At 37.5% G+C, this 26,161-nt stretch overlaps 1 protein-coding gene across 1 annotated transcript in view; it reads right to left on the bottom strand.

Annotated features, from left to right (window-relative positions):
- ZRANB3 (zinc finger RANBP2-type containing 3) overlaps positions 1-26,161 on the bottom strand; it is a 257,774-nt gene that overhangs the window by 30,075 nt on the left and 201,538 nt on the right. Inside the window, exons 8-11 of the mRNA XM_077747849.1 lie at positions 25,293-25,412; positions 22,106-22,225; positions 19,299-19,478; positions 18,266-18,418 (exon numbers count right to left, since the gene is read on the bottom strand). Coding sequence (XP_077603975.1) covers positions 18,266-18,418; positions 19,299-19,478; positions 22,106-22,225; positions 25,293-25,412 — 573 coding nt within the window. The remainder of the gene's footprint in view (positions 1-18,265; positions 18,419-19,298; positions 19,479-22,105; positions 22,226-25,292; positions 25,413-26,161) is intronic.

Below are 26,161 nucleotides of genomic sequence, written 5' to 3'. Positions count from 1 at the left end.
CAAGATCGGGTAGGTCAGTCAAAGCAAAACACACTTTCCTTGATGTTCTGGGACAGGGACATCTCACCATTAGCTCCACATGGAGAATCTAGCAGGTTCCTGGGACGGGTGGAGATTTATTAAAGAAGTGACCATTAGTCTTTTTTAAATTTATTTTTTATAAAGTGAGTGTGGATCCACCAATAAAGTATCTGACAAAAAGGCAGTAAGAAAAAACTATAAACAAAATGTTTCCCAAATCAAAATGTTTTCTAAAAAGATCAGACTTATTAATAACAAGACTCCCTACAGGAGAAAGCTTTACTGGTCTTTACCAGAACAGACCAGAATCTTTAAACTGTAACAGCCACACGGACAGTTAAATACTCAGAATCCATACTTTATGCCAAGTCTGTATTTGAAGAATGACTGACCTTATTAATGTTATCAGCATTTCTCAGTGGTGAAGATAAGCAGGAATACAGGAAGACAAAATATTTTTTTATGGCTTAGGAAAGCTTTTTTACTTAAACAGCACAATTAAACTAAAAAGTTTACTTCAAGTTTATTTATTGTGAGAGAGAAAAAGCGTGCACACCAGTTGGGGAAGGGCAGGGGGGGAGGGAGGGGGGAGAGAGAGAGAGAGAGAGAGAGAGAGAGAGAGAGAGAGAGAGAGAGAGAGAATCCCTACTAGGCTCCACATTCAGCTCAGAGCCCAATGTGGGGCTCAATCTGATGACTGTGAGATCATGACCTAAGCCAAAATCAAGAGTCAGATACTTAACTGACTAAGCCACTCGGGTGCCCCAAGCTGAAAAATCTTTTCTTTTCTTTTCTTTTTTTGTTCATAAATAGTTTATTGTCAAGTTGGTTTCCATATAACACCCAGTGCTCATCCCCACAAGTGCCCTCCTCCATGCCCATTACCCCCCTTCCCCTCTTCCCCACCCCCATCAGCCCTCAGTTTGTTTTCAGCATTCAGGAGTCTCTCATGGTTTGCCTTCCTCCCTCTCCCCCTTTATTTCCCCCCTTCTTCTCCTCCACGGNAGGCTGTCTTGTTTCCATTGGATACTCCTTCCTGCTTTGTCAAAGAGTGGTTGGCTATATACTTTTGGGTCCAATTCTGAGTTCTCAATCTATTCTGNTGAGAGCTTTCCCCCTGAGATCTGGAACACGACAGGGATGTCCACTCTCACCACTGTTGTTTAACATAGTGCTGGAAGTCCTAGCATCAGCCATCAGACAACAAAAGAAAATAAAAGGCATCAGAATTGGCAAAGAAGAAGTCAAACTTTCACTTTTTACAGACAACATGAAACTCTACATAGAAAATCCTGTCTTTTCTGACTGTATTCTTGCATTTAGAAGAGACATTATACTAGCAAATTATTGACAAATACCCTAATTCATCATGACTGTCCTTGTAAAGAAATAACTATTTTAAGTGACCCTTTTAATATGTGATAAATAAAGAAGTGAAATGTAGGTGTTTGTAAGTAGGAGGAGTGATCTAAACTTATAGTAATTTTTATCACAAAGCTTTTGGAAAAATATAGTTAAGCCAAAATGGAAAAATATAGTTAAGCCAAAATGCCCGTGTCATAAGATGTGGAAAACAGAAGAATACATTCCTCTCTTCGGTTATAGAGCTGACACTCAGTTACTGTGCTCCTGTCTTTTGTTCAATCTTGCTTTTGAAAAACGTAAGAAAAAATACTGCTTTTGGTGAGAAGTGCTGGGAATAAAAACTACAAAATGCTTAAGGTGGCAAAATGTGTGTTTTTATCTGAAGGGTTCAGGGACTTGATATGTTTGCTCTGGTTTGCACCATGGTAAACTAATGCTCTTTAGAGACAAATTTCTTGGCCATGATGATAGAATTAAAAGCCAGTTATTAGAAATGAAGGAGAAGAAAAGGGAATCTTGTAAAACTCATAAAAATCCACAAAGAACTTCAAAGCCTGGTGCTTTCCCAGCGTGGCCACACCACCAACTAAACACACCGGTGTCCAGTCTCAGAGACTTTGCTCAAAGGGCAGCCCTGGTAGGAATCATTACTGCCTCACGTCATTCATCTCCTGTCTTTCAAAGACTTAACAAAACCACTGAGATACGAACGGGTGGTGAGCAGGGCTGGAATGAAGGTGTCTGCCCTAACCTTTGCAAACAAGCCAGAGGAGACATGATGACAAGAGTACAGTTTTCGTCATCTAACTAAACAAAATGAATTTCAGGTCTCCTAAAAGTGGACTTTTTCAGATTTTGTAAAATGTCCACTCTCATGTAGTTAAAATGTTGACAGGGATCCACTCTTTGGCACAATGTTTTTCTCTGTGGCCATAAAGAAAATAAAGCAAACGAAATAAAATAGCACTGGTTTAAAAGAACAATGTGGTAAAAAAGAAAATATTATGTTTATCAAAAGCAGTGCAGGGATGCCTAGGTGGCTCAGTTGGTTAAGTGTCTGACTTTGGCTCAGCTCCACGATTTCAAGGTTTGTGAGTTTGAACCCTGCATTGGTCTCTGTGCTGACAGCTCAGAACCTGTTTTGGATCTTCTGTCCGCCCCTGCCCCTCCCCCGCTGGTGCGCGCGCTCTCTCTCTCTCTCTTTCAAAATAAATAAACTTAAAAAACAATTATAAAGCAAAACACTGCATAATGCACAGATCTCTAGAATGAGAACAGAATGTCACCTACTCGCATGTCTCTGGTTATGACATTCCCCTCCCCCTCCTCCTCCTGCACAAGCTGCTATTAGGCAGAATTCATTCAAGGCGTTACTAGGCTGACCCTACTGCTGAAAGGTCAGGAGGTTTTCTTTCCCCTTACTATTGCTACTGTTAGGAGTTCAGGGTGGTGTTTAGTGCCCCAAATTCCATCTGGGAATTCCTGACAAAGCAGCTTTTTAAAAATTTTTAAAAAATTTTTTTAATTGAGAGAGAGAGAGAGTGCGAGCAGAGTAGGGGCAGAGAGAGAGGGAGAGAGGGAATCCCATGCAGGCTCTGCACTGTCAGCACAGAGCCTGATCTGGAGCTTGAACTCATGAACTGTGAGATCATGACCTGAGCTGAAATCAAGAACCAGCTCCTTCACCAACTGAGCCACTCAGGTACCTCCAAAGCAGCCTTTTATATAGTAATAGCCCTAAGAATAAAAAGGAACTGGCTTTATTAATAGGTCTGTGTTTATTAAAGTAAAGTTTTGGTAAAAGGTATGTTAAAGAAACCACCTAAAACCCAAAGCCATCACGGGATTCCTACTTCTCAGCCCAAATCTAGCCTGTAGGGCCTGCCAGATCAAGGTGCTTTCACTCTGCTTATGGTGGAGACACAAGTGCAGGAGACGCATGGCTCTGGGGAGAAAAGTAACTCATTAGCCCTCAACTGTGGCCCAGACAGCTTCTTAGGCTCTGAAAAATTCTCTCTCAGGGACGGGGAGAAAGCCGTGAGACAGAGACAGAAAAATCTCTTCACCATAGGTTCAAATGGGATCGGAGGGATGGCAGACATAATCCCTTCCCCATCTACCACTGCCTCCAAGAACCTCTGTCCCTTCTCCCTCCCATTCATTTCCCACATTGCTACCAGGATCATCTTCTGAAAACAGAAATCTGATCAGGTCATTCATCTGCTTAGAAGCCTTGGATGACATTACACTCTTTCCAGGATAAATCCAACTTCTAGGCATTACGTGTCGGCTCCTCTTCCTCTGACTGGGGCCAGAGTTTTGGTTTCTTCCCATTTGAGTCCCTAACTCACAGGTTCACATGGAATTCCCATTCCCAGAACAAGGGGTAACTGTTCTTATCACTGTGCTTTGGGGAACGCGTTCGGTGTTCCCTAGGGCTGGCTGAACTAGATCCACCCCCTTTGAACTCATCCTTCATAATTCAGCTCAAGTGCTTCCAAACGGAACCTTTCCCATATGCCCACAGTAGTTATTTATTCTGTACCGTGATCCCAGAGCCTTGTTTACATATCTCTATTTTGACATATATTATATCTCATTAAAATGATTTGATTATAGTCATCTCTCCCAATTAAAGAGTAAGCTCGAAAGGAATGTTAGCTGTTTTCCTTAGCTTTGCACCTAGCATGTAGTATTTTAAAACTAACTGCTTTATTCAGATATAATCTATTTATACACCATAAAATTCACTCTTTTCAAGTGTCCAATTCAGTGATTTTTGTAGTATTTCAGAATTATACAACCATCACCACCGTTTACTTGTAAAACATTCTCATCACTTCAAAAAGGAAGCCTGTCTAGTATCCAAAAATCTATAAGGAACTCACCAAACTCCACACCCGAAAAACAAGTAATCCAGTGAAGAAATGGGCAGAAGATATGAACAGACACTTCTCCAAAGAGGACATCCAGATGGCCAACAGACACATGAAACGATGCTCGGCATCCCTCCTCATCAGGGAAATACAAATCAAAACCGCACTGAGATACCACCTCATGCCGGTCAGAGTGGCGAAAATGAGCAAATCAGGAGACTACAGACGCTGGCGAGGATGTGGAGAAACGGGCACCCTCCTACACTGTTGGTGGGAATGTAAACGGGTTCAGCCCTTCTGGAAAACAGTGTGGAGGTTCCTCAGGAAACTAACAATAGAACTCCCCTATGACCCAGCAATAGCACTGCTACGGATTTCCCCAAGGGATGCAGGAGTGCTGATGCATAGGGGCACATGGACCCCAATGTTCCTAGCAGCACTCTCAACAATAGCCAAAACATGGAAAGAGCCTAAGTGTCCATCAACGGACAAATGGATCAAGAAGATGTGGTTTATCTACACAATGGAATACTACATGGCAATGAGAAAGAATGAAATCTGGCCATGTGTAGCAACGTGGATGGACCTTGAGGGTGTTATGCTGAGGGAAATAAGTCAGGCAGAGAAGGACAGATGCCATATATTTGCACATATGGGAGGATTAGGAGGAATTTAACAGAGAAGCGTGGAGGAGAAGAAGGGGAAATAAAAGGGGAGAGGGAGGAAGGCAAACCATGAGAGACTCTTGAATGCTGAGAACAAACTGAGGGCTGATGGGGGTGGGGAAGAGGGGAAGGGGGGTAATGGGCATGGAGGAGGGCACTTGTGGGGATGAGCACTGGGTGTTATATGGAAACCAACTTGACAATAAACTATTAAAAAAAAAAAAAAAGAAAGCCTGTACCAATTAAGCAGTCACTTCCTATCTCTCCCTCCTCCAAATCCCTGACAGCCACTAATCTACTTTATTTCTCTACGGATTTGCCCATTTGGACCAATTCATACAAATGGAACCAGACAATATGTGGCCTTTTTTTGTCTGGCTTTTTCCATTTAGCACAAGGTTTTCAGGATTCTTCTATGTTGTAGCATGTATCAGAACTTCATTCTTGTTTATGGCTAAATAATATTCCGTTGTATGAATATACCACATTTGGTTTATTCATTCATCAATTGATGGATATTTGGACTATGACATTCATGTATAAGTTTTTATGCAGATGTATGTTGTGAATTTCTTTGAAAATGAACCTGCTGGATCATATGGTAATTCTATGTTTAACACTGAAAGGAACCGCCAGACTATTTTGCCAAATGGCCATACCAATTTACATTCCTGCCAGCAATGTCTGAGTGTTCCAAATTTTCTACATCTTGCCCATACCTGTCGTCTGTCTTTTTAGTTTTAGACATCTTAGTGGGTGTGAAGTCGTATCTAATTGTGGTTTTAATATAACCTAAAATATTTATATAATGAATGGTCTTTAAATGCCCTGTACATTGTACCTATCATATAAACACTGACTAAACCAAACTGAAGTGTTTCAACGCTCTATTCATTCCACAAATAACTGAGGGTCCACAGTGTGCTAACTATAATGTGTCTGGTACAGTCTGGCAAGGTCTTGAAGGTAGGCTGTAGAAAAGAAAGGCCTGGGTTCAAATCCTTGGTCTGTCACTTATTGGCTGTATAAACTTAGGCAGATTATTTAAGGTTTCTGAGCTTTAGTGGGGCTTGGGAGTAGTATCTACCTTGGGGTATAGCTATGAAGGTTGAATAAGATTATGTGTTTTAAGGGCTTAGCACAGTGGCTGCATGGAATAGCCACTTGATAGATGTTAATTATTACTACTGAGTGAATTGTTATTACTAAGTGGACTCAAGTAATAAAGACAAACAAAGATAAATGTCTAATAATAGCACTATGTCATGTAGGCCATGACGGAGACATTTATATGTCTCTGTCCGTAACAATGAGGTCATCCTCTTGTCCTTATTATTAGGCTATTATAAAGACTAATTATATAGTTTAGAGAGTGGTTTGAGTTCTAAAATATATATAAATGAAGAGTCTAGTTTAAGACGTGTTAGCTTCAAGAAACCAGTGCATTTGCATATTCAGAAGCACAAGATTTTGGCTAAGAAAAACTTAGACTTCATGAGTGCCATAGCTCCTATGGGTAACGTTATTTTGCTGTCAGCCTTTTCTCAACTAGACAATATGTGGGAAACAATATTATTTTTCATTTGTATGAGACAATTCCCTATTGTACTCCTTAGCCCACAACAAAAGAAACATTTCATACAATGTTAGCATTTAATAAAAGATGCAAGGTTTGTTTTTGAATTTTGAGGGCATATTTTTAAATTTCATAGTTGTGTTAAAGAGCTTTTCTTACCAACTACACATTTTTTTTTTTTTTTTTTTTTTTAAGACCAGCAGCCATCCTACATATTTTTAATGCAAGTGTGAGTGTTTGAAATAGAAATCTGCTTTGGGTTAAGGGTGTTCAAGAAGGCCTTGAGGACAGCAGACCAGGCAGGAGGCTTGAGGACGGGTTTGATAGGAAAAAGGCAGTGGTATGAGCCAGGTCAAAGGTTCAAGTGCCAAGGCAGGGTAAGAAAGGTAGGCAACCAGGAAGAGTCTAATGAGGAGAAAGGAAAACTGTGAGCTATTGAACTCTGAGCACACAAAATGAAAACAACTGGTAAGGCTAAATACAGACCTCAAAATCAGAGACTGAATTTGGGATCTGGAGATCTGTTCCAAAATGGATAGAGAGCTACTGTGTGAAGTTAGAAAACAGAAGCAACTCTGGCTTACTGAGACTTGAAGAAGAGAAACCAAGCAGAAAGAAGATCCGCCTTAGGTACAAGTTGGGCTTGTTAACCCCACTAAACTAGAGTTTTTTCTTTTGCTCACGAATGAATCACGTATGTACCAACTTTCTTTTTGGATACTTTACAGTATATATAATATGGATGAAGGGGACCTCAGTCAGACTCAAATGGCTGGATAATGATGTTACTCTTTATCCATTAAGGGCCAAAAGAGAGAAAGGGCTCTGTAGAGGTTAAAGGAAGGGCCCGATTCTCACAGCTATTGCTAAAGAAAGGGATACCCCTCAGATGATGGAGCATAAATGAAAATCAGAGAGAGGAGGAGGCTTTCTATTGGAATATTCCACTCAGTATATTGTATTTAGAAACAGCCTTTAATCACTAAGAAATGACAATGTAGAATAACTAACTCCACGCCCTTCTCTCCTTTTATCTATAAATGACCAACTTCATTGCTCAATGTAAGCCATTGTAGGAAAATCAAAACATGTCTAAACCAAAACAGTAGTCAGATGTCATATGCCTTCAGAAGTAGAAAAGAAAGAAGCCTGAGAAATAGGATTGCATCTGAGGCAGTGAGCTTGGTGACGGACTCCTAGACAACACTTGTTACTTAAGGGACAGTCATCTGGGCTGTGCAGATCTATCTTTCCTCATGGTGGTGGATGTTTACATTGAGTTGGATTTCCATTTGAGTTACATTTGGATTAATGATTTCCTTAAAAAAATGTAAATATATTTAGGAGAGGTTAAGAACTGTGACTCATTCACTTGTGTGAATTAATTCCACGCAGGTATTATGCACATATTTAACAACAGCACATACGTAACAACAGAAGCATTAACCAGTATTGTGCTGAAGCAAAGTCCTAGAGGCCCCATGTTATGCCACATCACAGGGATGTCCCGATGGCCCTACTGGTGGGGTGAGGGAGTACAATGAGGGGACTGAATAAGAGGCTATTTACCAAACATTAAGAAAAGAAATTGAATATTTTAACAACCAGTACTCTTACACCCATCTATACTGGTACAGTACCAGCCCTGGTACCACATATATATATTTTTTTTATCCCAACAGCTGAATTGTGTGACAGAAGAGAATTCTGATTAAGGGAGGAAGGAGATAAAGATAATGCCAATTCCATGCCCTCATTTTATCCTCTCTTTGCCTGGTGAGCTCACACTCTGCTCCTTGGTCTCCTCCTCTCTGAATCTCTCAGTCCCCCGTTTACTATGGCTGATGGGCTGGGCTGAGTCATGTGCTAACATATACAATCTGTTCTTCCTGCAACGGAAGGTCCCTCTTCTTGGCCCCGGCTCAAACCTCCAGCTGCAGCCGCAGGGCACTGGGACAAATAGAAAATGAACATCTCTTAATATGCTGACACTACAGAAATATTCACAACCTGTTAAAAACCATCCAATTAGAACTGTTACAAACTTTTTAGTTAAACAAGTTTTTGATGACAGTGGGCAAATCTGATTAATTTCGCAAAGATTAATTGACAAAATTGGAAATATCTGAAAAAATGTTAAGTGTAGGAAATTAAAAATGAAGACGTTATTAAAAAAGAATCAGAAAGAAATTAGTATAAATAGAAAAATCTCCATAGGAAATGCTGAAAGTTTGGCAACATTCAGAAGAAAAATATGTTTATCAGTAGATTAAATATGCTTAGGACTTTTCAACAAATTGAATATTTCTTAAAATGCATGAAACTGGAGGGTATAATAACAAAGTGACGAGTAGCATGTGCATTCAAAGCACATTTTGCATCCTGGCCCGAAACCACCAAATACAAACAAAGCACAGACACATCAAAACAAATGGTCTCCGCGTTATAGAACTCCAATTTATAGAAAACCATAGTGTGTATAACAACGCATAGTGAGGCCAGAACAGTTTAAGATAGCAGAAAAGAAAGATCCTTAACTTATCTCTTCTCATGTATACAAAAATATACAGCTATATATAGATTAATTCCCTCTCAAGAAGACAGGAAAACTACCTGAAGAGCTTATCCACAATAGTCCATGTAAAGGCCACATCAAGATGGGTAGGAGAGGCAGAGACGTGGTTTTGCCAAAAATCCTATCCTTGGCATAGGGAGGAATCTTAGAAGTTCACCATTTCTCCTAGAGAAGCAAGGTGCTGGAGCCCCACATCAGATACCCCAATCCTTGCGATTTATACTGGAAAGACAAATCCCCAAAATGTCTGGCTCTGAAAACCAATGGGGCTTATGTCCAGGAGATCCAAGAGGCTATATGTAACTAAAGGGCTCCTGTACAGATTCACTCATCTTGGGACCGAGGGCAAAAGCAGAAATTTGAAAAGTGCCTAGACCATATGGAAAGGAGATTTATGAGCTATTCTTTCAGCATCTGCTGGAGATAAGCATCCACTGGCAGGACTTTCTCTGAGGAAGGAGGTATTGGTAGGTGCCCATTTTGAGTTCTTATTCTGACTTGCCATGCTGGCAGTCACCACTTCTGTACTCCCTCAGCCTTGGTAGCACCAATGGGCTTACCCTGCTCCAATGTTCTCTCCTGGTCATGCTGAAACTGGCAGACCTGCCCTGGACCCAGGTTCCCCTGCAGGTTCCTGAAGCCAGTAGGGTTCCCCTGGCCCCAAATGCTCCTACTATGCTACTGTACCCAGTGGGCTAGTCCAGCCTACATACCCTCCTATGGCCCTGCTACAGCTCTGCTACAGCTGGCACGCATGTGCAGTCAACATAGAGGACATCCCCTGAGCAGCTGGCACATATACATATATACATATATACACATATACATATATATACATAGATAATATGTGCATATATATATATATGTATCAGCTGTTATATATAAATCACATGGTAACCACATAGCAAAAACCTATAGTAGATACACAAAAAATAATGATAAACGAATATAAACATAAATTAAAGAAAGTCATCAAACCACCAGGAAAGAAGCAAGGGAAGAAGAAAGGAAGAGAGGAACTGTGATAAAAGTCAGAAAAGATTTAACCAAATGGCAAGAAGTACATACCTATCAATAATTACTATAAGTAAATGGACTAAATTCTCCAAAAGACACACACACACACACACACACACACACACACAAGACAGAGTGGCTGAATGGATAAAAAAACAAGACCCACCTCTATGTTGTCTATAAGAGACTCATTGCAGATCTAGGGAGACACATGACTGGAAGTGAAAGAATAGAAAAATATATTCCAAAGATGTGGAAATTAAAAGAATGCTAGTTTAGGTACCCTCATATCAGACAAAACAGACTTAGTTTTTAAAAGTTTATTTATTCATTTTGGTTTTTTTTTTTTTTAATTTTTTTTTTATTTTTAGGAGAGAGAGAGAGACAGTGTGAGCAGGGGAGGGTCAGAGAGAGAGGGAGTCACAGACTGAAACAGGCTCCAGGCTCTGAGCTGGCAGTCAGCACAGAGCCCGACGCGGGGCTCGAACCCACGAACCGCGAGATCATGACCTAAGCGAAAGTTGGACGCTTAACCGACTAAGCCACCCAGGCGTCCCTATTTATTCATTTTGAGAGAGACAGAGACAGAGACACAGAGACAGAGAGAGCAAGGGGAGTAACAGAGAGAGAGAGAGAGAGAGAGAGAGAGAGAGAGAGAGAATCCCAAGCAGGCTCCATGCTGTCCTGGGGCTCAGTCTCACAAACTGTGAAATTATGACCTGAGCTGAAATGAAGAGTTAGGTGCTTAAGCAACTGAGCCACCCAGGTGCCATGCTAAACAGACTTTAAAAACAAAGTCTGTAATAAAAGAAAAAGAAAGGCATTATATAATGATAAAGTAGTCAATTCTACAGAAAGATATTAACATTTGTGGACAACAAAGGAGAACCAAAATATATAAAGCCAATGTCAACAAACCTAAAGGAAGAAACTGACAGCAATACAGTAATAGTAGTAGACTTTAATACCACACTTATGTCAATGGATAGATCATCCAGACAGGAAACCAATATAGGAACATTGGTCTTAAAAGACACGTTAGATCAGCTGGTGTTTAAAGATATATACAGAACATCTTATCCAAAGGCAGCAGAACACTTACTTCTCAAATACACATGGAACATTCTCTGAGAAAGATCACATATTAGGACAAAAAACAGGTCTCAATAAATTTAAGAAGAATGAAGTCATACCAACCATCTTTTCCAACCAAAATGGTATGAAACTAGATATCAACTACAAAAAGAAAACTGGAGAAAATCACAATGGGTGGAGATTAAACAACATGCTACTAAAAAAACAAAGGCTAATGAAGAAATCAAAGAGTAAACACACATGCACGCATGCTCACACACACACACACACACACACACATACACGCGCATGCCCACATGTGCAAGACAAATGAAAACAGAAATATGATATATATCTAAATGTCAATATATCTATAAATACAACAAAATCTATAGGATGTAACATAGGAGGTGCTAAGAGGGAAGAGTTTAGTAATACAGGCCTACATCAAGAAACAAGAAAAATCTCAAACAATCTAAAGGAGCACCTAAAATAACTAGAAAAAGGAAAACAAAGCCCAAAAGAAGGAAGAAAATAATATTAGAAGGAAGGAAACAATAGATATCAGAGTGAAATAAATGAAATAAAGACTTTAAAAAAACAACAGAAAAGATCAGTGAAACAAAGAGCTGCTTTATTAAAAAGGCATACAAAGTTGACAAACGTTTAGGTAGAGTCAAGAAAAAAAGAGAGAAGGTTCAAATAAAATCAGAAATGAAAGAGAAGTTACCAGTTCTCTGTACCAGAGAAATACAAATGATCATAAGAGACTAGTATCAACAATTTCAGGCCAACAAATTGTATGACCTAAAAGACGTGGATAAATTCCTAGAAATATACAATTTTGCAAACTGAATCATGAAGAAAATACATCAATTACTAATAATGAGGAGATTGAATCAGAAATCACAAAATTTCCAACAAAAGTCTACAAGAAATGGCTTCACTAGTTAATTCTACCAAACACTCAAAAAGATTTAATAACATACATCTCAAAATCTTTCAAAAATGGAAGAGGAGGAGATGCTCCCAACCTCATTTTATGAGGCCAGCATCACACTGATACTAAAATCAGACAAGTACACCACAGGAAAAGAAAATTACAGGCCAATATCCCTGACAAACATAGATGTAATAATCCTTATTAATATATTAGTAAACAGACTTCAACAATATATTAGAAGGATCATACATGGTGATCAGGTGGGATTTATCCAGGGAAGCAGGAATGATTCAACATCTACAAATCAATCAATGTGATGCGCCATATTAAGTAAAAGGAATGATAAGGATAATCTCAATAGATGTAGAAAAAAGCATTTGACAAAATCAAATATTCATTTAAGATAAAATCTTTCAACAAAGTAGGTAAGGAGCGAAAGTACCTCAACGTAATAAAGACCATATATGACAAACCCACAGCTAACATCATACCCAATGGGGAAAAGCAGAAAGTTCTTCCTTTGCATGGTAGAAGACAAGAATGCGGACTTTCACTTTTATTTAACACAGTATTATAATTCCCAGCTGCAGCCATCAGACAAGAAAAAGAAGACAGACATCTAAATGACAAAGGAAGAAATAAAACTGTCACTATTTGTAGATGACATACTATACATAAAAAACCCTAGACTCCATCAAAAAAATGATTAGAAGTAATAAATGAATTCAGTAAAGAAGAATACAAAACTAATATACCTAAACTTATTGCATTTCTATCCATTACTAATGATCTATCAGAAAGAAAAAATAAGAAAAAATTCCCATTACAATTACAATAAAATGGAATAAAATACTTATGAATAAATTTATCCATGGAGAGGAAAGAAAACTATAAGACAGAAAGAAACTGAAGAAGACACAAACTAAAAGATATTCTGTGCTCATGGATTGAAAAATTAATATTGTTAAAAAGTCCATATTATGAAAAACAATCTAGAGGTCTATTGTATCTGTATCAGATCCAAATGGCATTTTTCACAAAACTAGAAAAAATAATCCTAAAATTTGTATAGAACCACAAAAGACTTTAAACAGATAAAATAATCTTGAGATAGAAGAACTAAGTTGGAGGTATCAGGCACCCTGATTTCAAACTATACTATAAAACTACTGTAATCAAGACACTATGGTATTGGCATAAAAGCAGACACATAGATCAATGGAACAGAAAAGAGCACAGAAATAAATCCACAAATCTATGGCCAATTAATTTAGGACAAAGAAGCTAAGAACATACTATGGGAAGAGAACAGTAGCTCTAGTAAATGGTGTTAGGAAAACTGCATAGCCACATGTAAAAGAATTCAACTAGACTACTATATTAAACCATACACAAAAATTAACTCAAAACTGAAAAAGACTTCAATGTAAGACCTGAAACCATAAAACCATAAGAAAATATACACAGTAAGCTCTTTGACATTGGTCTTGGAGTTGAATTTTCGGATCTGACTCCAAAGCAAAGGCAACAAAAGCAAACATAAATAAGTGAGGCCATGTCAAACTGAAAAGCTTTTGCACAGTGAAGCAAACCTTCAGCAAAATGAAAAGGCAACCTACTGAATAGGAGACTATATTTGTAAACCATATACCCAATAAGGGGTTTATATCCAAAATATATAAAAAAGCTCAAACATTAATAGCAGAAAAACAAACAATGGCAGAAAACTTGAAGAGTTATTTTTCCAAAGAAGACATGCAGATGGCAAGAGGCACATAAGAAGATGTTCAATATCACTAATTATCAGAGAAATACAAATCAAAATCATAATGAAATATCACCTCACACTAGATAGAACAGCTAGTATCAAAAAGATAAGAAACTCTAAGTGTTGGTGAAGTTGTGGAAAAAAAAAGGAACAATGTGTGGAAATGTGAATTGGTGCAGCCACTATGGAAGACAGTATGCAGGGTCCTCAAAAAATTAAAAATAGAACCACCACATGATCCAAATAGTCCACCTTTGGGCATTTATCCAAAGAAACAAAAACACTAATTTGAGAAGAGATATGCACCTCTAAATTCATTGCTGCATTATTTACAGTAGCCAAGATATGGAAGCAACCTAAGTAACCACTGATGAATGAATGTATAAAGAAAATATGGTGTGTGTGTGTGTGTGTGTATGTATACACACACTGCTACTACTACTTAGATATAAGAAAGGAACTCTTATCATTTGCAAGATGAATGGACCTTGAGGGTATTATGCTAAGTGAAATATTTCAGACAAAGATACATACCATATGATTTCACTTAATGTATGGAGTCTAAAAAACCAAACCAAACTAAACCAAACTTGTACATACAGAGAACACATTGGTGGTTATCAGGGTGGGGAGGGAGCTGGGGCATGACCGAAATGGATGAAGGAGACTAACTGCATACAAAAATTGAACTACGATGCTATCACCTGAAACATTTTAAAATGTTACATACCTCAGAATATATACCTCAGTAAAAAATAAAAAAATAAAAATATGCTATTTAAAAAGTGACATGCACTGAAAAATCTGTGGGAGGTAACACTAAAGTGTAAAAGAAAAACACCTGGCTCAGGAAAGTGAGATTTGGTAAAGGTGACTGGGTGATTTTTAAAAAACTTCATACACAGATATATATTCTTATTCAAATACATTTAAAAACAATAAACATGTATATACGTGAGAAGATGCATTTTAAATTCTTAATACTTATCTTAAAAATGAACCCTTAAACATAATTCAGTAGTGAGGAAATTTTAGAGAACAGCTACAAATCATAATTTTAGTTACATATTTTTAAAATACCTAGGATTTTAAATATTTACTGATATTTTTAATAGACCAAAATATATAAACACTACCAAAAGGAAAGTAGTTCTTTAAACAAAAGAAAAAAGTCTTAGAAGTAATCCTTCTATTTTTTTTTAAAAATTTTTAATGTTTTATTTATTTCTAGGAGAGAGAGAGAGAGAGAGACAGCGTGAACAGGGGAGGGTCAGAGAGAGAGGGAGTCACAGACTGAAACAGCCTCCAGGCTCTGAGCTGGCATTTAGCACAGAGCCCCGACACGGGGCACGAACCCACGAACCGCGAGATCATGACCCAAGCGAAAGTCGGACGCTCAACGGACTAAGCCACCCAGGCGCCCCAGTAATCCTTCTATTTTTAAGCAATATTTGATAGAATGGCATTCTAGTATTCTACAAAAAAATAAATGTACTAGCCATGTAAATGAAATATATACAAAATTTAATAAGATTCCACATAAAAAACACCGTTTCTTCCTATGGAACGAAACTTAACAGACTTTAATTTTATTTCTATAATACCTTTCAAATATTAAATTCTTTCAAGAATTAAAATTAAACTCCCCTATATGGAATGAATAAGTCACAAGAATAAAAGGCACAGCATAAGGAACACAGTCCATGATAGTGTAATAGAAATGCATGGGGACAGACAGTAGCTACACTTGCGGTGAATATAACATAATGCATAAACTTTACAAATCACGATTCTGCACACCTGAAACTAATGTAACATTGTGTGTCAACTGTACTCAAATAAAAAATGTTAAACTCCCCCTAACTTTCACACCATCAGGCACCAAAGGCGCTAGGAAAAAGCAGAAAGTTTGAATGATTTTAATCTTCTCAAATATTCTCTGATAGTATTTATTATTATACAGAAATGTACCCACCATTCAAAATTTACAAACAGTAATACTGTAATGTTTAACTTCTATTCTTTTTTTTAAAGTTTATTTATTTTGAGAGAGAGAGAAAGTGCACGTGAGCAGAGAAGGGGCAAAGAGAGAGGGGGAGAGAGAGAGAATCCCAAGCGGGGCTTGAACACACGAACCATGAGATCATGACCTGAACTGAAACCTAGAGGTGATGCTGAACTGACTGAGTACCAGGTACTCCAAATTCCTATTCTTTTTTAAAAATTAAACATTTCTGTTGAAGTTGGTATTACATTTTTTATTCTTCCCCAGACTCATTCTCCTCCTTCTAGATAAAATCAATATTACAAGTTTATTATGGGTTATTCCAATGTGTGTTTGTATATTTCATTATGTATACATATGTATTCATAAATACACAATATTATTTGTGTGTATGCACTATGCATTTTAAAAATGACATGTTTTCAAAATCTGGTCATGTTGAGACATAAATGTAATTCATTCATGTTAACCAAAATACCTAAATACCCATATGGGTATTTTGGTTGTTTCTAATCTTTAACATTCCAAAAATTGATTCAATAAACATTGTTGTACATGTATCCTTCTACCCATGGGTGAGAAGATATTCCTAGAAATGGAATGGTTTGGGTTAAGGGCATTTCAACTTTACCAGATATTACCTGAATGTTCTCCCAAGGGGTTAAAACAATTATACTCACCAGCAGTATATGAAAGTTTTATATATAAAATGTTCCTGACATTTTTGTTATGTTAAGTATTTCCATTGTTGCCAATCTAACAGATGTAAAGTATGGTATTAGTGTAGTTATTTTAAAAGTGTTTTGCATATAAGGAAGGACAGAGCCACCGAGCACATACACTGATGATGTCAAGAAACAGACTTCTTCGTGCTGGATAAGGGAAACATAAATGCTTACGTTTGCACAGGTGGGAAGAGAAAAAGAACCTGGTGGTGCTGGATTTGAACTGGAGTATCAGAGTGAAGTTATGAACTAAAAATGCACACATATATACATACATACATATTAATCTATCCATGACAAAATGTATGTATGTGTATGTAAATCCCTGTATACACAGAAAAGAGCCTAGAAGTAATGACATCTTGGAGCAATAAAAAAACAAACAAACAAACAAACAAACCCTGATTTCTAAATATCATTTCCCAGCAAAAGGAATCAAGGCTCCCTAAACAAATGTCCAGTTCCAGTTCTGGGACAAAAAAAATACAAGGCCAATCTCAAACTATTTGTCAGAAAGCAAGGAAGCAGTCAAAGAAATGTAGGGACTTGTTTAAAAAAAATGAAAGAAAGAAAAAGAAAGGAGTTTCCATAAACCAGATCTTAAGAAAAACAAAGAAAAAAAGTAAAAGGTCATAACACATTAACAGCAACAGAATTCCCAAGCTCACAGTGATATTTTTTTTACACTTTACAGAAAAATGTCAGCTAATAAATCTAGAAGTAAAGATAGAATTGGAAAAACCATTATTTAAAAACTGATTCAGAGAGGGGCGCCTGGGTGGCTCATTCGGTTAAGCAGCCAACTTCAGATCAGGTCACGATCTCAGTTTGTGAGTTTGAGCCCTGCATCGGGCTCTCTGCTTTCAGCTCAGAGCCTGGAGCCTGCTTTGGAGTCTGTGTCTCCTGATCTCTCTGCCCCTCCCCTGCTTGCACTCATGCGCTCACTCTCTCTTTCTCTCTCAAAAATAAATAAACATTAAAAAAAGTAAAAAAAAAACCCCACTGATTCAGACAAAGATCATAATGAATGCTAAGACCACCAGATAAAAGGTTCTGGGAACAAGACAGTCACATGATCTCGAAGTGCCACATCACAGATTACTAATTGTATAGGGAAAACGTACCTTTACAATTTGCCTTATTTTGGTGAGGCAGAGCTCCTTTCCACATTTATTGGCTATTCACGGGTCTTCCTAATGCTCACATTCTTCACCTGTTTTTGTTGGCTCATTTGTGTTTTACTAATTAAAGTCTCATATAAATTGTTAGATACTTTGGACACTGTCATGCAGGTGTCTGTACTGACAGGACCCGTTTGTGTTACACTCTCTGTGGCAAAGTTAATACATCTTTCCCCATCCTCAGGCTCATAAATACAGCCAGTGACATTTTCTTCTGAAGGCTGGATTCTACTGAGCTGCATTTCTGAGGGGCTGAACAGGAAGCACTGGTCTAGCTGCTGGAAGCTACGAGCCACTGGTGCAGCTGCCTTGCAGTGTTGTTTTGGGGTTCTAAGAGGTCTTCCAGCTTTATGGGGAAGCTCCTTTCAACAGTATAAACAATTAAAAGTGGCTACTTAAGAAATATATGACAAAGTTATAGTTTCAGGATATTAAAAAATAAAAAAAAGAGAAGAATTTGTCGTATGCTCTTACATGAGTGAACAAAATTTCATTCCTGAGCTCTTCACAACTTTCATTTGGAGTCCAAACTTCAGCAAACTGCAGGAAATCCCATTTTTCCTTATCACCTTCCTCAGCCTGAAGTTGTTCCTTCCGACCATTCAGTGTGCTCCCTGTAACTTGTGTCTGTAAGATGAAAAGGCATGAGAATTTTACAAAAATTCTCTCACAGCTTAGCTGACCCTTGCTAAGTAGTAATGTGATTTTGCACTTAAACCAGGAGTAATCCACTAAAGAAACTCTTATCGTTTCAACCTATCATTGGGCTTTAGTAATAAAATTACAACCAAATTACCAAGTCAATGTTTCCTATGCCTAATGAGGAAAATGTCCAGCTAGAGAAGTTATACTATTTGTTTTTCTCATAAAAACTTTTATTCTGATATTTATAAACTTTGAAATTGAACCTACCTATGATTGACCATTTTGAATATCTATATTAAGCGCTTGAAAAACATGCTCTAATAATTACTCAGATACTTTCTGAAAATACCCCTACAGGCTGGAGAGGAGAAAAGACAGCTGTTTGGAAAGAGCAAGCAACGTCCTTCCTGCTCTTTCTGGAGTCCAGGTACAGGCTGTCCTCTGCCCAAAATTAGCTGAGAACTCACTCCTTCTGAGTAAGGGTTTATTCTTTTNCTTAATCCACCTATATGTGCAAACATATGGTATCTGTCCTTCTCTGCCTGACTTATTTCGCTCAGCCTAACACAGTAAGGGTTTATTCTTAGCTTACAAAAAGGACTTGAAGTTTGAAAATGTTATAGTTCCTTGCTAGCTCTTCCTCTTTTGGCCTCCAGAATGGAAGACAGTAAGAATGGTTCATGTCTCTCCCTTATCACAGAGGAGAGGGAAGGTACTACTGAGGCCTTCCTAAACCTGGTTCCTATCATCATCTTAGTGTACTTGGGTATCCTTTGTCTGAAAACACTACAACTCAGCCTCTTAACTTACAAAGGCTCTGCATAATAATGAGTACACTGGTAATCTTGAATTCAAGCTTTACCTTTCGGTTCAACATTCCCCACATAAGGGTGTCTAGAGTCCCATTCGCAACAAGGTAGTGAATATTCACAGAACTGCACTGTCCAATTCGGTGAGCACGGTCTTCTGCTTGTTTTATATGACCAGGGTCCCAATACAACTCGGCAAATACAACATGAGTTGCAGCAGTAAATGTCAAACCCTAAGCAAAATAAAGTGAAGAAATTGAGATGCAAATAAACTGAGAATGTAACATACAGCCATATATAATAAAGTCTTTCTGAACATGTTAAATGAACAAGAGAAAGCTGAAGTACTTAAAAATAAGTCAGCCTTTCATTTTAAGCCAAATTAAGAAAATTTAATTCATGAAAGGCAAATGAAAACTGCTTATTGCAAATGGCTAGGTAAACTACAAAAAACACATTTAAAAGGTATTTCAATATTTCAAAAGTCAGCTGGACAGATATATAAACAAAATCATTTTATCCTCTGATGAGGGCTGGATTCACATTACCATTGGAAAATCTAATAAAATGAATTATAAACGAGAATATAATTTCTAACACATGGTATCCATAGCAACTAGGCAGAGAGCAACGACTTCCTCTATTTATGTAGTTGTTCTATAAAGCAAGAAAATCATGTCTCTAGTCACACTGTTCTCTTCCTATGAAATTTCTCCTACATCTCAAACACCCTTGAGTTTACTGGTTTGTATCTCAATATGTAACATAATTGAATTTTTTGTGCAATTGCATTTTACATCAGTCTGAAACAGTGTGACATTAATAAGTATTAGGTCTTGTTTTATAATCAATAAATGAGAAATAACACAAATCTCCTCAAACTAAGAATGTGTCCAAAAATCCGTGATTTTAACGTTGAAAGGCTGAGTGAAATGTGAGCTGTACTTAAGTTGTTGACACTTAGTAGTAAAGGATGTTAGGTGGTTGACAGAAATACCTACTATCCGTTGAGAGAATCATTTAATCCATAGTGTTGTTCACATGCACTGGAACTTCCATTAGAGAATGACTTTTGCAAATGCTGTGCTGCTATGGTACCTAACTTAAAATATTTTTATATCACATAACAATGTCAAACTAGCATTCATTAAATGGTGGCAAGAGTTCTCAAGTTGAATATTTCACTAAAGATCCATCACTTAGAACAGAAGTTAGAGGTGATAAAAACATGGTGAACCAAATAGCCATCAAGCTAAACTGTGCTGTTATTTAGGACAGGAAACACCACAAAATGTTAGACATGATGTTGAAGAATAAGGAGTATTTAAAGAGGGATGGACACTTTTATGCATCATAAAACCATATAGGAATAAAGGGGAAATATGCTGGTAAGACCTATGTCCCTCTGAGATACTACTAAACTATAATGGAATTCACATGCCTTAAGAACAGAGCCCTTTCAAAACAAAACAAAAAAAGAACAGAGCCCTTTCTACTTTCCTTTACTCTTAGGGACATACAAGCATTCAGGTATATGAATTTTGAATTATAGCAGGTCTTCAGGAATAAAGCCTTGAATAAAATACTGGTGCTCTCTACAATCTTAATTTCAAAAAGTCTTTTATCAAGCCACTCCAAAATCCTTCTACTTGGCGTCCTCCATCCTTTCTTCTCCCATGCTATGAGCACTCCATTTTTAAGCTCTTTTTGAGAATATTCCTTCTGGCTAGAATATTCTAACAGATATAAAACTCAGATCAGATGACTAGAAGTTTAATCCAACATGAGGGAAATGTTGAGACAACCCTCCTTTTGGTTAGAACTCCTGGTGAGTTCTAGAACTTCTTCATCCTTATGGAGTTTCTCTACATATACAATTTTATAGACGTCAATTAGCAGGACTCTGGTCCTGTTTCCGATTCCACAGTCTACAGAAGATGCCAGATATGCTATTTACCAGGTTGGACGCACAGCAATATGCTCAACTCCTTTTCCCTATGTTACGTATCCTGGCTTAGACATTTATATCAAAATATTGTGGAATGTTAGTAGAAAAAAAGTCCAGAAGGATCCCCCTTACATGGGGTGGCATTGTCTTTCATAAGAGCCATTTGGTTTTCATTTCTTTGTAAAGAACACCTCATGTATAGTGTGATTAGATGAAACAAAGGCTACTTTCTCCCTCTTTCCTTAAAGTTAGTTGTAACCATGTGGCTAACTGCAGGTGAATGGGCTGCAGGGTGCCTTTCTCCAGTCAGCTACCTGGATCACAGATATGTGGAGGAACTCTAGCAGCTCCCTGAAGGAAGCTACCTGCTGGGAGCAGTAGAGCAGAAAGCTAGGAGAAGCCTAAGTCCTAAGGACTTTGTGAAATCACCAGGCAAACCTGGGACTGTATACATGAAGGAATAAACTTTATGTATTTGAGTCATTCTCAAATCTCATTTACTTGTAGCCAAACACAATCTTAAGGGTCAAACCGGGGACCTTCCATAAAATGGTTCTCAGACAGAAGAGTTCTTTTCCCTCAGGCTACCTTGCCTCAGAGGTTCTGGTGAAACCAATCAGGTAAGATAAATGCTGTAGGAAATGAAAGGGAATTCTTAGCAAATTCAAAGTAAGAAAAAAAAAAAAGGTCATGGAAAAGTATTACAATCAAATTAGCTATACTCTTCTAGGAAATTCTTTCCTTGGAAATTTAGGAGCTTTGAGTCAAAAGTGTTGAGGTCTCTGCCAAATATTCTCCAAAGTAGAATATTTATTACACTTTTATCTTGATATAAAGTTATAATTATGATTAGTGACATTTTTATTATCTTAATGACATTTCATTATCAAATTAACACCTAAAATTTCTTACCTGGCCAGCAGCCTGAATGCTTAGGATAGCCACACGAGTATCAGGATCTTTTTGAAATTGATTAACTAGATGTATTCTTTCTGAAGACGGAACACTTCCATCTATCCTAACGTAGCGTGTCTAGTATCAACAAGGGAAATGGCAAAATTAGCACCCATCTCGTTTTATATATTTTATACCTGATTTTTATGCTCACATGACAAAATAGAAATGGGTTAAGATGAAAGGTTAGTAAATGTTACATAAGAAGAATCTTAACCAAATTTCTTAATGCGTCTTATAACAATTCCAAATTTTTAAATCTTTTAATCTACTTGAGGGTAGAATCTGTGTCTAATTCATCTTCATACCATCAATGCCAAGTGAATAGCTTATATAAAACAGGGCTCCATAAATCATCACTGAGCTAATGTCTTGAGTAAAATTCTATGAAAATTTACATGCAAACTTCAAATGACAAATAAGGCTAACTTTAAAGTTACAGGTTCATTAATTCTAAAATAAAAATAAAGCCAGACAGGGGAGAAGGGAGAAAGGATTTTACCCACATTATTAATGAAGAATAGTGCATTTATTTCTGAAGTATCTCAATACTAACTGGGAGAATATCTTTTTTAGTGTACCATTTGAACACATTTTTTTCTCACATTCCTAAAGTTAAAAGAAATATGTGATAAGGTCATCTCCACTGAGTTGGGGAACCAAGAAATTCACGCACATATTTTTAAAAATTTTTTTAAATGTTTTATTTATTTCTGAGAGAGAGACAGTGTGAGCCGGGGAGGGTCAGAGAGAGAGGGAGGCACAGAATCTGAAACAGGCTCCAGGCTCTGAGCTGTCAGCACAGAGCCCGACGTGGGGCTCGAACCCACAAACTGAGATCATGACCTAAGCTGAAGTTGGCCGCCCAACGGACTGAGCCACCCAGGTGCCTCTTCACAAATATTTTTTAAAAAGTAGGGAAACATTAGGTGCTAAATTGAACAGTGCTGTCTTTTAGGAATGATTTGGGTTGGGAAAAGGGAGCAATCTGTGTGTGAGTATCTAAAAACAACTCATTATTCAACTTTCCAAAATTCAGTAGAAGTCCTGAATTTCAAATAGTAGTCTCATTTGTATAAGCACTTTTATGGAAAACTCAGCCTTAAATAGTTGAGACATATAAATATTCACTTTCACAAGGAAATAGTCAATTATTAAATAGAATGTCCCATATTAACTTTGTATGTCTTCACAAACATATAAATTCATAAGTGATCAATTTAATATCCAATGAGAGAGATCTTCTGATGGCCCTTTTAAAGAAAATACACATCGTCAGGCTACAGAGAGTTTGGGAGAAATTCACCTCCATCTCATGACTACCTATCATTTTTAAATGTAAGTAATGTAAAATGGGATTCTAAACACATCAGTAAAGCAGAAGTGGGGAGAAGAGACAGACTGCCATGCTTAGAATAGATCCCAGTGGTTTTAAGGTTTTAAGTTTAATGGAATCAGAATAAGAAAATATTCTGACTCTAATTTTATTGCCCAGTCATTTAAAAATATTTCTAAGATTAATTAACTCTTCCTCAAAAGGTGATTTAAAAATACTATATGATAATTAAAGGCACCTGGGTGGCTCAGATGGTTAAGTGTCTGACTTGAGTTCAGGTCATGATCTCATGGTTAGTGAGTTCGAGGCCCACATTGGGCTCTCTGCCATCAGGGTGAGGCCGCTTCAGATCCTGTCTCTCTCTCTCTCTCTCTCTGCCCCTTCTCCACTTGCACTCTCTCTCAAAAATAAACAGCATTAAAAAAATACTATATGAGGGGCACTTGGGTGGCTCAGTCGGATAAGCATCTGACTTTGGCTCAGGTCATGATCATGTGGTTTGTGAGTTTGAGCCCTGTGTGGGGCTCAGTGCTGATAGCTCAGAGCCTAGGGCCTACTTCAGATTCTGTGTCTGTTTCTCTCTCTCTGCTGTGCCCCTACTCACACTCTGTCTCTGTTTCTCTCTCAAAAATGAACATTAAAAATATTTTTTAAAAAGTTTTTTAATGTCTATTTTTTCTTGAAAGACAGAGAAAGAATGTCAGTGGGGAAGGGGCAGAGAGACGGGGAGACCCAGAATCCGAAGCAGGCTCCAGGCTCTGAGCTGTCAGGACAGAGCCCCACGAGCTGCGAGATCATGACCTGAGCCGAAGTCGGCAGTCCAACCACTGAACCACCCAGGCAGCCTGCAAAATTTTTTTTAAAAAGGAATCAATATTAAAAAAAAATGCTATATGGTACTCAATGTGAGAGCACCTTTTCATGGATAGTACTTTATTATATATTATCATAAATCTTTCTATGAAGGAAACTCTAGAATTACTTCTTTGCTAATGTTAATAAACATAGGTGTCAAATGCTCATAATATGTATACAGTTTTAAAAAACATAGCTTAATTCCTCCATGTAAAACATCTACCTACAAAGGCAAGTGGTTCTGCCACTCCACGTATATTAAGTTCACACAATTTGTCAGGAAATTTCTTCTGGCTATTTCTGAGCATCCCCAAAAGCCCTCACCACATAAATAGAGATGACATTTAAGCTTTGAAAAAAAGTGGCACATGCGGTCTCTGATAAGCCTGTTGGGGAACTGGGTGAACCTAAGAAAAGGCAGTTAAGGCCAGCAGGTTTGGAGAGCTAACCTGGTAGAGTACTGGGCCATATGTTTCAAATTCCCCTGTACTACATCTTCTAGGCAACATACTCTGTTTAAAGTTTACAAGGTATGACTGCAGTTGGGCACTAATATTGGCTGAATTCATTTTGTTTCCCCTCAACATCACCCACATTCTAGGGTTGCCTTGTGGGTAAATAAAAATTTTAATTTTTAACTGTCTACATCAGTCTCAAATAGTACATCCAGTAACAATACTGAAATTCACAACATAGACTATCAAGTCAGCATATTTTAATCAGCCCAGATAATCAGATTAGTGGAAAATTATAAGCCTGGAAGAAAAGAAAAAGTTTAATAGCATATCATCAATATAATAGTAATATGAGTATATTTGCATGAAGAAAATCTAATAATAATATACCACAATTTAAACAAGGCCACAAAAACCTCAATTACAAGACTACAATTGATGTCTATTATATTAAAAAATCTGCATCCTAAAAAGTGTTTTATAGAAAAATGATACCTACCTTGTTTTCTATGACTGCTTCTGTGCAAGCTTGGAGCATGCTTAAGTGGTGAGCAAACACCAGAAATTTAAGTGAATCATTCTGAAGCATCATCTTAATATAGTCCTTTACAGCACCTGCCTAAATATTAAAAGTTAAACTTCATTAATGTCATACAGATATTTATTTAAAAAATCATGTCACATATTCTTTTCTTTCATAAATCATGAAAACCTGTTCAGAAGTCAGTAAGTTTCAATGAACTTTTAACTGCTTTGTTCTCTAGGTAGCCTAAGGAAAGAGAGGCCCACATCTAAGGGGAAAAGGGAAAAAGGGACACAAGAGAGGGAATAAAAACAAACAAAAATCACCTTGAGAAGTAAAACAATAACAAGGCAAGAATGAGAAGAAAAAATTTCAGTGGAAAATACGTAGTCAATTAGGCTATGACCAAAAAGGGGTTTGTGATTTTGTTTAGATCATTTTCTTTCTTTATTTAAAAAAAACTTTTTAATGTTTATTTATTTCTGAAAGAGAGAGAGAAAAAGACAGCGTGAGCAGGGGAGGGTCAGAGAGAGAGGGAGATACAGAATCTGAAGCAGACGCCAGGCTCTGAGCTAGGTGTCAGCACAGAGCCCAATGTGGGGCTCGAACTCACGAACTGCAAGATCATGACCTGAGCCGAAGTTGGATGATCAACCGACTGAGCCACCCAGGCACCCCTAGAAGATCATTTTCAAAAAAAGCTCATATAGGGGCGCCTGGGTGGCTTAGTCNTCTCTCTCCTAGAAATAAATAAAAATATTTAAAAAAAAAAAAAGCTCATAAAAATGACTATGTGGAATAGGGTTAAGGAGGTAAAGAATGAATAGCACTTTTTTTTTTTTTTT

The sequence above is a fragment of the Crocuta crocuta genome, unplaced genomic scaffold (assembly GCF_008692635.1).
Source record: "Crocuta crocuta isolate KB4526 unplaced genomic scaffold, BGI_CrCroc_1.0 scaffold427, whole genome shotgun sequence".
Taxonomy (NCBI): Eukaryota; Metazoa; Chordata; class Mammalia; order Carnivora; family Hyaenidae; genus Crocuta; species Crocuta crocuta.
The sequence above is the reverse complement of the archived record's forward strand: the minus strand, read 5'-3'. Positions and strand labels throughout refer to the sequence as shown.